The 14920-nt window shown below is 38.0% G+C and overlaps 1 protein-coding gene and 1 non-coding gene across 3 annotated transcripts in view; one reads left to right on the top strand and one right to left on the bottom strand.

The window, feature by feature from the left end:
* The window catches only part of MCM10 (minichromosome maintenance 10 replication initiation factor), a 34212-nt gene extending 24106 nt beyond the window's left edge, over window positions 1–10106 (top strand). For both annotated transcript variants that reach the window (XM_077169402.1, XM_077169401.1), the window contains exons 16-20: window positions 402–520; window positions 2120–2233; window positions 3012–3157; window positions 8565–8607; window positions 8697–10106. In XM_077169402.1, coding sequence (XP_077025517.1) covers window positions 402–520; window positions 2120–2233; window positions 3012–3157; window positions 8565–8607; window positions 8697–8780 — 506 coding nt within the window. In that variant the 3' untranslated portion in view covers window positions 8781–10106. The remainder of the gene's footprint in view (window positions 1–401; window positions 521–2119; window positions 2234–3011; window positions 3158–8564; window positions 8608–8696) is intronic.
* LOC143643092 (U5 spliceosomal RNA) lies at window positions 6862–6977 on the bottom strand. The gene has a single exon (XR_013156129.1). It is a non-coding gene; the product is annotated as a U5 spliceosomal RNA (small nuclear RNA).
* Window positions 10107–14920: the final 4814 nt, after the last annotated feature.

The following is a 14920-nucleotide window of genomic DNA, read 5'->3' as shown; positions in this document are numbered from 1 at the left end:
GCATTGGCCAGGAATTGAACCCAGGTCTCCCACATGGCAGGCCAGAATTCTACCACTGAACTACCCATGCACCCCCGGCAGTGTCATTTAAAATCAATTTGTAAAGGGGATTTTTTTGTTATTATCTATCATTAGAATTGACTCCTTATTTAAGATGAAAATGAGATTCTAATCAAGTGGTCAAATCTGCCAGCTGCCCTCCCACCAACACCACCTCCTGCCAGATTCCACTTGAGCTCACTTTTTCTCCAGAGCTTTCCTCTGCCAATACTAACTGAGGTAAATGAAGTTTGAAGAACATGGGAAGCAGACAGAAAGGGTTCAGGGAAGGAGTGTCAGCAAGCCACACTGGCTTTCTCACATTCCTTTGTTAACAGCTAATATTTTTCTTTCTGCTTTAGCTGAGGATGAACTGGAACCTGCCAAGAAAAAAAGGAGAGAGCAACTTGCCTACATGGAATCTGAGGAGTTTCAGAAAATTCTGAAAGCAAAATCTAAGCACACAGGAATCCTGAAGGAGGTAAGAGCCCAAAGGATAACAGATGTATACAGCAGTCATTTATCCTGTCAGTCCCAGTGCCCCCTTTTAATAACAAGTATTTTGTAGTGCTCCCTTATGGTCCTGAAGCAAAATTCATGGAAAAGGTAAATTACCTACTCTAATAATTTCAGAAATATCAGTATAATGTCCTAACTGTAATATGAAAAAGAAAAAAGGGAAATATTTATAATAAAAAACATGTATTTTGATATGTAAACACTCAGACATAACCACACTAGAAGAAATAATGAAGTGATCAGTGGCTTGCATTTATAAGTGTAAATGAGATACTAGAAACATAGACTGATACAGGTGTGAGTTTTGGCGACTTAAATACCCTGGACATGTTTCTTTGATAATGTAGTTTTTTTAAAACAATAATCCTGGGAAACTTCCCAACAAACCAAAGTGTAATCCTTCAGTATACCCTGTGGTTGCCTAGTTGCACTCCTGGAATATTCAATGTCTATTAAACCATGCATAGATATTATAAAATTGTACATAAAGCAGTTGGGGTCTGAAGTCCCTACAGTCAAGTGTTTTCATCTGCATGAAAGTCCTGTAGGACGTTCAGAAGCCATGCAGGACAAGGAACATTCTTTGTTACATGGGGTACTGCATTGCAGAAGTTGTAGCATCCCCAATCCCTGCCAGTAGTGCATCCCATTGGGGATAACAAAAATGCTCCCAAACTTTTTCAAAATGTCTCTGTAGAGGCAGTGCTGCCCCTCTTAACACCACTGCTTTCAGTTATCTGCTCTTCTTTTGATTGACGTATGACTGATGAGACAATTTATGTTATCTCTACTACTCTTGAGATTCCATCCAGAGAGCTGCTGGAACCTGAGAGGCTGTAGGACTGGGCTCCTGCCCCTTGGAGCCACCAGGGGACCTGAGCCCTTTACTTTGTGTAGCTGCAGTAACTAGCTGTAACATTCTGTTGTAAATGCCTCTTTGCCCTCCTTATTCCAAACAACCAAGAATTTCTCCATGTTAAATGCTTGATCTAGAGAATAGTGTTTAATAGACTGGGCAGTCACTACGAGAGAGCCATCAAACCCCTCCCAGGTTTCGTATCTGTGGAAATGCTCACCTCCTGGTAGGCATTTGACTTGTTATGGCACTGTTAATAATGTTGCTATTTCTAACTAGCATGTAGTGTTTTCAAATTACCAGTGCTTTCAGATGCTTTTTGGTATATTAAGGGCTTATCTCCACTTATTACCAGCTTTTGCTTTGCAGTTCATTTAGGTCTTATCAAATGTCTTCATAAAATTAAACATAGCTTTTCAGTTCTGTTTCTTTTTTTTGATAATAGCTTTAGTGGGATATTATTCATGTACCATACAGTTCACCTATTTGAATGCACAATTCAATGGTTTTCAGTATATTTGCAGATCAGTGTAACCATCACCACAATAAATTTTAGAACATTTTCATCACCCCATAAAGAGACCCTGTATCCATTAGCGCCATTAACCATTTGTCGATTACCAGTTCTGTTTTGATTATTACTGAATTGCTGCCTGAGTATATATTGGATTTGGTGCAAGTCTCCTGTATGCCTTGTCATTGCAGGCTGAGGCTGAGCTGCAGGAACGTTATTTTGAGCCATTGGTGATAAAAGAGCAAATGGAAGAAAAGATGAAAAGCATCCGAGAAGTGAAATGTCGGGTTGTGACGTGCAGGACAGTAAGCAAAGGAGACAGCTCTTACCCACAGGCCCTGTGTTTGCTATTAGTGCTGAGATTCTGCAGGACAGTGAGAATCTTGGGGTGGGAGCCATTTTCTGCAGTTGAAAATGGCTCCCACCATTATTATTTAATCAAGGCTGAAAACAGCAGCCTGTGAAACCTGAGGATATGGCTTGGATCCTTTGGTGTTGCCGAAGTTTAAGAATTATTTACCTAGACTCAAGATAATTACCAGAAGTTACCTTGTGCTGCCCTGTCACCTGTTTTAACCTTTTCCCTCCATTTCTTATTCTCTTTAGTTCTTTTGAGGACCAGAGTTAAAAGGGAATTACTTAATATCTCTGTCCTGTTTTGTTTACGGAATAGGACTAAGAATAAGCTTGTTCCCTTCTATAATCTTGTAAGAGAAAAGAAAAACTTATTGACCTGCCTTCCTAAATAGGTTCCAAGCCTCAGTATGTAGTAATCAGCAGTCTACGGTGAATATAGGGCAGACTAACGTCAGCTATTTAGAGGTTTACACTATTTTTCTTCTGCCCGTACTGTTGTCTTGGGGCCACTGATGATTATTATATTTCTAGCCTGACCTGAACTTGGGGCAAGCATAAGAAAAAGTGTGAGGCAAGGTCAAGAAATTGCAAGGGTCTCTTTGCTAGAGGAGAAGGTGTTAAGCTGCACATGCAGGTGCCCAAGTAATCACAAGTGAGCGAAGTCCCTCGCTGACCAGCTTGCCCTTCCAAGTTCCTCATGGCCGCGGGCCCTCTTGGTTCTTGCAGTGTGCCTATACCCACTTCAAGCCCTTGGAGACCTGCATGGCTGAGCAACATGACTACCACTGGCATGATGCCAGCAAGAGGTTTTTCAAGTGTCCTTGTGGGAACAGAAGTATCTCCCTCGACAGGCTCCCCAAAAAGCACTGCAGGTAGGATATTCACCTCGGGTTGTTGGGCCCATCAGGGTTCTTTGACTCTTTCCAACTTCCCTGTGGGACTGCTCCATGGGACAGTGGACAGGTATTTTCTTGGACTCCAGCCTTCTTCCTGAGCCTTCTTGAAACTCCTAGATGTCCTCAAGGCTAGGAATGTTAGCTGGAAGCTCCTTGAAGGAAGGGCCCTGCTTTTTTCCCTGTTATATTCCCAGGACTTATAGTGCCCAGCCTATAACAGGCCCTCAGGAAATGTTTGCTGGATAATTAAATGAAGCGTGGAAAATGTGGGTTGGTGAACACATGCATTTGTTGGGAACTAGGATATGTGATTTTTTTTTATTCCACTCTAAGTAATCATTTGTTCATTAACGTTTTTAATATTTGGATGTGTGTTTTAAGGGTCTTCTGTCTGTGTTTTTATTCTGGGGGCACTTCAGTTCCAGGGGTGGAGTTGCAGTGTTAGACCCCAGGAGAGGGTGGCATTTCCCCAGAACTCAGTGTTAATAACCCCCTCTGCTGTTAGGGTTCGGGAGCTACCCCTCCGTGTGAGATATATTGTCATCACTGGCCCATCCCAGGCCCTCTGCATCTTACTTATGTATTCCTTTTCATCCCCTTTCTTGTTCCCATCACCATTGTCAGCCATTCTCATATGGAGTGGTGTGATCTGTGTTTTCTTATAAAATGTATTGTTTTGTATGCAAGCATTTGTTTAGAATTGGAAAAAAATTGTTTTTTTTTAATTAGAGAACTTGTAGGTTTACAGAACAATCATGTAGAAAGTACAAAGTTTCCCATATACTTGTCCCTAATGTGCGATTTTACTTATTAGTAACACTTTGTGTTAGTGTGATACTTTGTTACAATGGATGAAGCAATATCATTATAATTATATTATTAGATGTAGTCCATAGTTTACATTAGGGCTTATTGTTTATGTTTTACAGTTTTATAGGTTTTTAAGTGTTTCATTCTGGTAACATTACACCTAAATTTTCCCATTTTAACTACTTCAAATATGCAATTCAGTGGCGTTGTGCTACCATCACCACCATCCATTACCAAAATTTTCCAACACCCCAGATAGGAACTCTGTACCAATTAGGCATCATCTCCCCATTCTCTACCCCTGCCTTGGTCTCTGCAACCTGAATTCTAGTCACGGACTCAGAATTTCCTCATTCTAATTCATATTCATATTCAGCGTGATCATACAATATCTGTCCTTTTTTGTCTGGCTTATTTCCCTCAACATGATGCCTTCGTGGTTCATCCATATTGTTGCATGCATCAGAAAGTCATTCATTTTTATAGCGAAATAATAGCCTATTACATGCATGTATCACATTTTGGTTATTCACTCATTTGCTGATGGACACGTGGGTTGCTTCTCTGTTTTGGCATTTGTGAATACTGTTGCTGTGAACATCAGTATGCAAATATAGGTATTCAAGTCCCTGCTTTCAGTTCTGTGTGTTATGTACCTAAAAGTGCAATTTCCAGGTCATTTGGTAATTTTGTACTTAACTTTCTGAGAAACTGCCAAACAGTTTTCCGCAGCAACTGCACCATTTTACTTTCCTTCCAACAAAGAAAAAGTGTTCCTATTTCTCCACATCTTCTCCAACACTTACTATTTTGTTTTTTTCAATAGTAGCCATTCCAGTACGCATGAAATGGTATCTCATTTTATTCTCCCCTAATGGCTAATGATTTTGAGCATCTTTTCATGTGCTTATTGGCCACTTATATATCTTTGGAGAAATACCTATTCATGTCTTTTGCCTGCTTTTTAATCAAGTTATCTTTGTCTTGTTGAGTTACAGGGTTTCTTTATACATTCCGGATATTAATTCCTTATCAGATATGTGGTTTCCAAATATTTTCTCCCACCCTAAGTTGTATTTTCTTCTTTTTGATACTGTCCCCTGATGCCCAAAAGTTCTTAAGTTTGATGAAATTCCATTTATCTGTTTTATCTTTTGTTGCTCCATCTTTTGGTGTAAGTTTAAGAAACCATTGCCTAACACAAGGTCCTTAGGATGTTTCCCTTTGTCTCCTAGGAGCTTTATAATTTTGGTTCTTATGTTTTTTTATATGAAGTAGGGTAGTGGTCCACCTTCATTATTTTGAATATGGAAATCCATTTTTCCAGCACCATTTGTTGAAGAGACAGTTGGCTTTTCTATTTCTGTGAAGAAGGCTATGAGATTTTGATTGGGATTTCATTGAATCTGTAAATCATTTTAGGTAGGATAAACATCTTGGCAATATTTTGTCTTCCAATTCACAAACATAGACTATCCTTCTATTTATTCAGGTCTTGATTTCTTTCAGCTAGGTTTTATTGTTTTTCTGTGTATCGGTCCTTTACATCTTTAATTAAATTTATTGCAAGATGTTGGATTCTTTTAATTACTATAGCAAATGGAATTGTTTTCTTGATTTCCTTCATTGTATTGTTCATTACTAGTGTATAGAAACATCACTGACTTTTCCATGTTGATTTTTTATCCCACCACTTTGATAAATTTGTTTATTAGTTCTAGTAGCTTCATTGTGGATTTTTCTGGGTTGTCTATATAAGGGATCATGTCATCTGCAAACAGGAAAAGTTTTACTTCTTCTTTTCCAATTTGAATACCTTTTATTTCTCTTTCTCTTCTAATTGGTCTGGCTAGAACTTCTGTATAATGTTGAATAGCGGTGGCGATATTGTGACTCAAAAGTGAGTCCCTAGCCCGATGTGCATCAGAGTCAATAAAGTGACACCAGGATTTTCCTAGTCTCATGAAGACCCGAGGACAGTTCCTCAAACCTGTCTCCCCAAACTGGAAAGACTTTCAGTGTTTGATGGCATTCAAGCAAAGGCTGGCAGATTAGAAATAGTCTAATCTCTGAGCATGCACATATTGATTACATGCTTAGCTCATCTGAAGTTTAAGATTAGGCTATTGCGCATGTCAGGCACAGTCCAACTCTGATTAGAACTGCTTGGTTAGTTCTGGGCTGACTCATAATACTTCATTAATAAACATTGAGAGTTTGTGTACCAGAGTATCAGACTTCAAGGTTGCAAAACAAGATAAGGGAATACATGCTGCTCTAGTTATGAATTATCTTGTTACCACCCAGTTACAGGGTAAAGATTATGCAGTTATAAAATATAGCATATCATCAAAGAAACAAGTCATCTGGGTTTCAATTCAATGAGTTACAACAGTTACAGATCATTGCTTCTGACTACATCACAATGTATCAGAAAGTTAGAAAGCATTTATATAATGATTCAGTAACTATAATTATATTTGTTAGCACTGAGTTAGTGACAGTGGGCATCCTTCCTGTCTTTTTCCTGATCTTAGAAAAGCCTTCAGTATTTCACCATTGAGTATGATGTTAGTCACAAGCTTTTTATGAATGCTGTTTATCATGTTAAGGATGTTTCTTTTTATTCCTAGTTTTTCTGAGTGTTTTTATCAAGAAGTAGTGCAGAATGATGGAGTTTATCAAATGCCTTTTCTATATCAAATGAGATGATCATGTGGTTTCTTTCCTTTATTCTGTTGATGTGTGTATTACTAAATGATTTTCTTATGTTGACTTACCCTTACGGACCTGGGAAAAATCCCACTTGACCATGATGTAGAATTTTTTTTTTTCACTTTGAAAGTCTTTTATTACAACACACTTTAATAAGCTCTGTAAAGACAGAGCCTCAAAAAATTGGTTAAGAACTCATGCTTGTTTCTCTCCACGGAAATCTTTAGTGAAAGGCAAAAGATTTATATGATCTGAAGAGAAACTAGAGTATGATGTAGAATTCTTTTAATGTGATATTGAATTCAGTTTGCTAATATTTAGTTGAGAATTTTTCCTTCTATATCCATAAGGTATATTGGTCTGTTATTTTCTTTTCTAGTGGTATCTTTATGTTGGTATTAGAATGTTGCTGGCCTCATAGAATGAAATAAGAGATATTCCCTCCTCTTCTCTATTATACAAGAGTTTGAACAAGATTGGTGTTAAATCTTGGAATGTTTGTTAAAATTCACCAGTGAAGGCATCTGGTCCTGGATGTCTCTTTGTTTGGGAGGTTTTTGATTAATGATTCAGTCTCTTTACTAGTAATTGATTTGTTGAGATTTTCTATTTCTTCTTGAGTCAGTGGTGGGTAGTTTGGGTGTTTCTAAGAATTGTTGATTTCATCTGGGTTATCGAATTTATTGGCTTACAGTTATTCATAATATCCTCTTACAGTCCTTTTTATTTCAGCAGGATTGGTAGTAATATCCCCCTTTTCATTTCTGATTTTCATTATTTGTGTCCTCTCATTTTCTTCATCAGACTAACCAAAAGTTTGTCAATATTATTGATTTTTTGAAAGAACCAACTTTTGACTTTGTTGATTCTCTCTATTGTTTTGTTGTTGTTTTTCCCTATTTCATTTATATCTACTCTGATCTTTGTTATTTCCTTCTGCTCATTTTGGGTTTAGTTTGCCTGCCTTTTTCTAGTTCTTACAGTTTTTTTTTAATGTTTTTGCATGAAATATAACATATATACAAAGAAAAAGCAATAATTTTCAAAGTATATTTCAACAAGTAGTTGCAGGACAAATTTCAGAGTTTGGTATGGGTTACTACTTCCCTATTTCAGATTTTTCTTCCTAGCTGCTCCAAAATGCTAGAGGCTACAGAAAATAGCAATATAGTGATTCAGCAGTCATACTCATATGTTAAATCCTATTTTCTCTGTTATAATTTCTCCTCCCTTGATCCTTCTCCCAACTTTTATAGGTCTGACCAAGACAAATACAGTGCAGGTCCTCCCTGGCTTTTTGGCTTGTGCAGTTGTTTTGGAGTTTCCCTGTTTGCAACAGTTTAATTGCCCCTCTGTTTCCCAGGAGGCAGACCTCTCTCTCTCTCCTGGATGATAAAACAGGCAAGCCTTTGCTCCAGAATGTCTACCTGTATAGTTTCTTACTCTGCTTTTGTTGTCTCAAGCTGCTTTTACCTGGAGGGCAAGTTCTGAAAGGAGAGGCACATTGGAGAGCTGAGAGGAGGGGCACGTGGAGGGGACTTTGCCAAGTTAGTCTTTCCTAGCCAGGACGAGGCCAGGGATGCATAAAGGGGGTGCACACTGACTCCAAGCTCATTGGGGAGGGGATCATGAGGGATGCCAAAAGCTGCTTCCACAGCTCCCCAAAGCTTTCCTGACCTGTCCAGCAAATGCAGCCCTAAGAAAGCATAGCCTTTCTTTAAGTCTCCTCCGTCATGCACTGTATCAAAGGGTCAGCTCCCTTGGAAGGGGCTCCTCTTCCCTCAGTGGAGTGAGCAGTGCTGTCTATGTGTGCTGACCTGTGCCTTACCTGCTCATAAACCCATCTTTTCCATTTCAGTAATTGTGGCCTCTTCAAATGGGAACGGGACGGAATGTTAAAGGTATGTTTGTAGTTTGAAAAGTGACTAATTTTATGACCCATGAAAATAATGTTGAGTCATTTCTCATTAAAATATTTTCATTTTTCTAGGAAAAAACAGGCCCAAAGATAGGAGGAGAAACCCTGTTACCAAGAGGAGAGGAGCATGCCAAATTTCTCAATAGCCTGAAGTAACCCTAAATGCAGCCATGTTCCCACCACCTACTTTATCTCTTGGAAAAGCAGAGAATTAGCTCTGCGCTGCCCATATTTCTGATTGATATGATGGAAACAAAGAAGCATTGCCTACTTAACGTTCCTCTATTTTGTTGGTTTGGCAACACCAAATTGACATGATATTTAAATAGAAAATCAGTATATCATTATCTATCCTGTTTCCCCTGATTCTGGTTTAGAACATTAACGCAAATATTTTTTGCCCACCAACTGAAAGGTAAATTGAGAGCTTTGTATCTGTATTTCAGGATTAGGATATGTTGTGATGTTTCTTTATCAGGCTAAGTGCCTAGTGTTTACATGGACACCCAGAGGCAAAAGAAATAATTTAGCTTGACTTTCACTCCAATTAAGTTGCTTTTCTGGGTTTCTTCCTTATCTGTAAAATTAGGAACATTAGATTAAATGATTTTGAAATGATCTTGCAGTGCTCAACTTCTATAAATAATGTAATTTTTTCCCCTTTAAATAATTATGGTCATTGTCCTCCACATGACCTTGATGTACTGATATTAAAAGTCAGGTTCCTCCTTTCTGTTCTACTGTTCTCTCACATTTGCTTTTGAAGTCACTGAACCACTTTGCATTTCAATTTTTTATATTATTATATTGGGCTGTTTACTCTTACAATATGGTAAAACTCTGTAATGGAAATACTTAAAGTCTCATCAGTTTTAATTATGGCTTTATTCGTATTCGTTTTAAAGAAACTTTGAGAGTCTAACCAAAATGAGTACAAAATTTTGCATTGAAACTGTGAAGCATAACTGAAAAACAGAAATGGCCCATAAAAACAGAATCTCTTGGAGTTTGGGATTTGCAGAGATACCATATTATATATATATGAGGAATTATAAGTCAAACCCCATGCCAGTTATCACCAAAAATTTTTTTAGGAGATTCCTCTGCCTGGGCAACCTAATTTTCAAATATCACTTGACTCAAGAAAGGGCTTGTACTGCTTAAAGATTGGTAGATTGGTAGGATTGTTGTTTTGAGATTTAAACTCTGCTAGAAATAGATTAGGTTTCCCCTCAAGATGGTATTATGTTAGGAATAGCACATTTATAGCAGTGATGATTGGTTAAAGTTTTATAGAGCCAGGAATAAAATGTGTGTACTTGAATTTCATAAAACTGCTTTCTCTGGGTAAAAGGTGCTGTGGCTGACCGTGTCTTTCCCTCTAAGGTTATATCTGGATAACCATATTTTTAGTAGTGGTTTACTTCCCAGAAGGTGTTTTGTTTTTTAATTTTTTACTAATAAAAAGTATAAAGTGTTTAATTATTATTATTATTTTCTTTTTTTGCATGGGCAGGCACTGGGAATTGAACCCGAATCTCCAGCATGGCAGGTGAGAAAACTGCCAGCTGAGCCACCAAGGCCCACCCTTTTTTTTTAAATCTTACTAAGAGCCAAAAAGCACTTGCAAACCCTAATATTCCAAATGACTTATTTACAGTAGATTTATTGGTCATATAAACTTAAAACAGAGCTCTTTTGAAGTAGGTCACAGCTGAGTAGGTACCTAGAACTTGAGCCAGGCTGCTCTTTGAATGATCCCCTCCCAAGGTGAGAAATGCATTCTTGTTTAAATAGAGGGAGTTTGTCCCATCTGTACTTGCTTTACACTGTATATAAATAGTGTGATACTCTTGTGTAGGTTGGTGATTAGCTGAATCTGGATGCCTTTTTAAAATTTGATCTCCAGTTATTAAATTATTTAAAAATTTAATTCAGTTGCCTTTTAGTTGCACTGGATCTTGGGGGCATTTGAGTTGTGTTTATGTGTGTGCTTTCTTAGAATATGAGGTACTCAACTCGGGTGAGTGTGGGGGGAAGCTTACTTGTTTTCATCAAAAATATGATTCATGGGCGGGCCACGGTGGCTCAGCAGGTAAGAGTGCTTGCCTGCCGTGCCCAAGGACCCGGGTTCGATTCCCGGTGCCTGCCCATGAGAAAAAAAAAAGGAAGAAAAAAAATATGTATTATTCACCAGTGAGATCAATGCATGAGATCAGTCATTTAACCCTATCATCTTATTAATGTGAATGGGATATTTTCATACAAATTCAACATGTTATTTCTTAACATGTCACTAGAAAGGTAGGGCCATTAGAACAAGGTAGATGCATAGTGATCTAAATTAGCAAATTAAAAGTGGATATGTCATGTGTGGAGAACCTGGTTGATCTGAATGTTGTAATCTTCACAGTAGGTTTTTGTTGTTTCTTTTTTGTTTGTTTGTTTTTTATTTGTTTTTTTAATCACCTTTTAAGAGTTTTTTTTTTTTTAATAAAATATATTTTCCTTTTCCAAACCACAAAAGAACTAATAACTGATCAAGGACAGCAAATAAGGAACTTCTGAATGACTGGTGTAGAATATTCCCCAAAGAAAACTTAAGACATTAAAAGCATCAGGTTGATATATCACAAAATTGACAGGAGGGGACTTATTAATTGGGTTTCTTTGTACAAGTTGACAATGGTAAAAGTAAACTTGAAATTTATAATTGGTAAATACATCGGGCAAAATTTATTTTTTTAAATCTAGCTAATGCTGTTTGCCTACATGTGTCACTGATTGCCCCATCAGAGTATCTACACTACAAGTAAGATAAGCCTCTCAGATCCTCTGGGAATTTGGAAGCAGTACAACTCTTGAGAAGGATAGAAAGGTCAAAACTGAAAGTCTTTTCTATATTTGCCAATATGGAGGAAAGAAATGGCAATATATCTTAAAATAATACAGTAGCACAAAGAAAGATAAATCAGTTGGCTTAACTTTGCAAAAAACCTGCAGGAATTTTGAAAAGCAGAAGTGGCCACCAGCATATCCAGGCTGCTTGCTGGACTGTCCAGATCAAAATGGAAGAGCCCTCTTAGGTCCTGCACACAGCAGATCACAAATCATTTCAGTGCAATCCATCATTTTTTTCTCTGAGAGTCCATTTTCTTTGTATCCTAGTTAAGAAAGTCTTTGCTTGCCTCAAGGTCACAAAGATTTTCTCTTAGGTATTCTTCTAGAATTTTCATGTAATTTTAGCTATTACTTGTAGGTGTATGATCCATTTGCAAGTTAATTTGGTTTTTTTATTGTGAAATATAACATATGTACAAAAAAGCAATAAATTTTCAAGTGTATTTTAACAAGTAGTTATAGAACAGATTTTAAAGTTTGGTATGGGTTACAGTCCCACGATTTTTTGCTTTTTCTTCTAGCTGCTGCAAGACATTGGAGACCAAAAGAAATATTAATATAATGATTCGGTTGTCATACTCATTTGTTAAATCCTATCTTCTCTGTTATACTCCTCCTCTTTAAATAACATATTTACATCAAAGCAATAAATTTCAAAGTACATCGCAACAATTAGTTGTATAACAGATTTCCAGAGTTTGGTATGGGTTACAATTCCACAGTTTTAGGTTTTTATTTCTAGCTGCTCTAAGGTATTGGAGACTAAAAGAAATATCAGTATAATGATTCAGTATTAATAAACCTGACCTTCTCTATATAACTCCACCATCACCTTTGATATTTCTCCCGTTCTTTAGGATATTTGGTGTTCTAGTTTGCTAGCTGCTGGAATGCAATATAACAGAAACAGAATGGCTTTTAAAAGGGGGAATTTAATGAGTTGCTAGTTTACAGTTCTAAGGCTGAGAAAATGTCCCAATTAAAACAAGTCTATAGAAATGTCCAGGGCGGGCCGCGGTGGCTCAGCGGGCAAAGTGCTTGCCTGCTATGCCGGAGGACCTCGGTTCGATTCCCGGCCCCAGCCCATGTAACAAAAAAAAAAAAAAAACAAAATACAATAAAACAAGAAAATGTTTAAAGATGTTTCCCTTTCTTCCTCCCTTCCTTCCTTCCATCCTTCCTTCCTTCTCTCTGTCTTTCCTTCCCTTCCTCCCTCAAAAAAAAAAAAAAAAAAAAAAAAAAGAAATGTCCAATCAAAGGCATCCAGGGAAAAGATACCTTGGTTCAAGAAGGCCAATGAAGTTCAGGGTTTCTCTCAAGTGGAAGGGCACATGGCAAACAGAGTCAGAGTTTCTCTCTCATCTGGTAAGGCACATGGTGAACACAGGGTTCCTCTCTCATCTGGAAGGGCGCATGGTGAACATGGCCTCATCTGCTAGCTTCTCCTGGCTTCCTGTTTCATGAAGCTTCCCAGGAGGCACGTTCCTTCTTCATCGCCAAAGATCACTGGCTTGTGGGCTCTCTACTCCTCGTGGCTATGTCGTTCTTCTCTGGCTCTCTCTGAATCTCTTTCATTCTCCAAAATGTTTCCTCTCTTATAGGACTCCAGAAACTTATCAAGACCCACCCAAATGGGTGGAGACATGTCATCACCTAATCCAGTTTAACAACCAGTCTTGATTAAATCACATCTCCAGGGAGATAATCTGATTAGTTTCAAACATATAGTATTGAATAGGGATTATTCTGCCTTTATGAAATGGGATTTAGATTAAAACTTGGCTTTTCAAGGGGACATACATCCTTTCAAAGCAGCGCATTTGGGCTATGCCCATTCTAATTTTTTCGTGTTGGAAGGAGCTGTCAATAATATGGGATGAGGGGCATGGAACTAGTTGATGTTCTACAAGGGCTGACCCCTCTGCATTTCAGGACTTAACTGGTCCAGGGAACCATCTGGAGTTTGTAGGTTTTGAAGAGTTACCCTTGTGTATGGTACCTTTATGGAATCTTATATAATGCCCTAGATATTCATTAGGATTGGCAAGAATGGTTTTGATTGGGGGTGGCAAATCATGATAGGTAGCAATGTCTAACTGAAGCTTCCATAAGAGTGACCTCCATTGTAGCCTTTTGACTCTATTTAAACTCTCTGCCACTGATACCTTATTTGTTATACTTTTTTTCCCTTTTTTGTCAGGAAAGCATTGTTGATCCCATGGTACCAGGCCCAAGCTCATCCCTGGATGTTCTGTCCCATGCAGTGGGGAGGGCAATGGTTTCACTTGCAGAATTGGGCTTAGAGAGAGAGGGGCCGCTTTTGAGCAATAAAAGAGGTCCTCCTGAGGTGACTCTTTGGCATACCTATAGGTAGGCTAAGCTTCTCCACCACAAACATAAGCTTCACAAGAGCAAGCCTCACAATCAAGAGCTTGGCCTATTAATTGGGTGTCCCTGATGTTTGGCACAGTATCTGGGATTTCCCTTGTGGTAAAGTTAATAGTTCCGTAATTTTTCTCCCATCCTTCAAGGGACTTTGCCAATACTTTTTGATTATCTGCTTAATATACTCTGGGATATATCCAGGCATTACGTTAAACTGTACAGGATTAAAGGCTCTCATTCTTATTCTGGGCTCCCGGTGTTTGGATTGTTTAAATGATCTATCCAGCCAGGTTGAGTTAGATTATGTGCTACAGAAAATTTAGGTTCTGGACATAATAAAACTTTCTTTTTTTGGTCTCAAAGAGTAGGTGAAGTTCTGAAATACAGGAAATGTCTTCTTTACCCCTGTATTCTGAATTACCTTAATCCTGACCCAATTGGCTTCATTCTTATCTCTAAATACCAGGTTATACATACACAAAATAGTCCCTCAGAATCCAGAAATCACAATTACTACTCTGGACTAAATGTGACTGCTATAAGAGTTTACAATCTAGGCCCCAATTTTCTTGTAAGTATTTTCTAAATGAGATGATACAATATTTGCTCTTTTGTTTCTGGCTTATTTTGCCTCACTTAATGTCCCACAGTTTCACTCACATTCTTTCCTTTTTGTAGCAGCCCTGTGTTCAATCATATGTTTACACCATTGTTTGCCAAATTACTTCTCAGACAGTGCATCTTTCAGCCACCTCCATCTACTGGGCCTCACGTATAATGTACAAAGTCAATAGTTCATCAGCACTCTCAATTTTAGATAATTTCATTGTTCCCAAGAGAATGATAACCAATAAACACACCCTCACCAAATAGAAAATCAAAATTTTGCCCTAACTCTTGACTCTCCCTCCATAATGTACCCCCAGCACATAATGTACCCCGGGACAACAGCCGCAGAACTGTTGATGTTTTCCCATTGAACAGCCCAGAGCATGCAATATCATTTTTCC

The sequence above is a fragment of the Tamandua tetradactyla genome, chromosome 7, assembly GCF_023851605.1.
Source record: "Tamandua tetradactyla isolate mTamTet1 chromosome 7, mTamTet1.pri, whole genome shotgun sequence".
Taxonomy (NCBI): Eukaryota; Metazoa; Chordata; class Mammalia; order Pilosa; family Myrmecophagidae; genus Tamandua; species Tamandua tetradactyla.
This window is presented reverse-complemented; position numbering and strand designations above follow the sequence as displayed.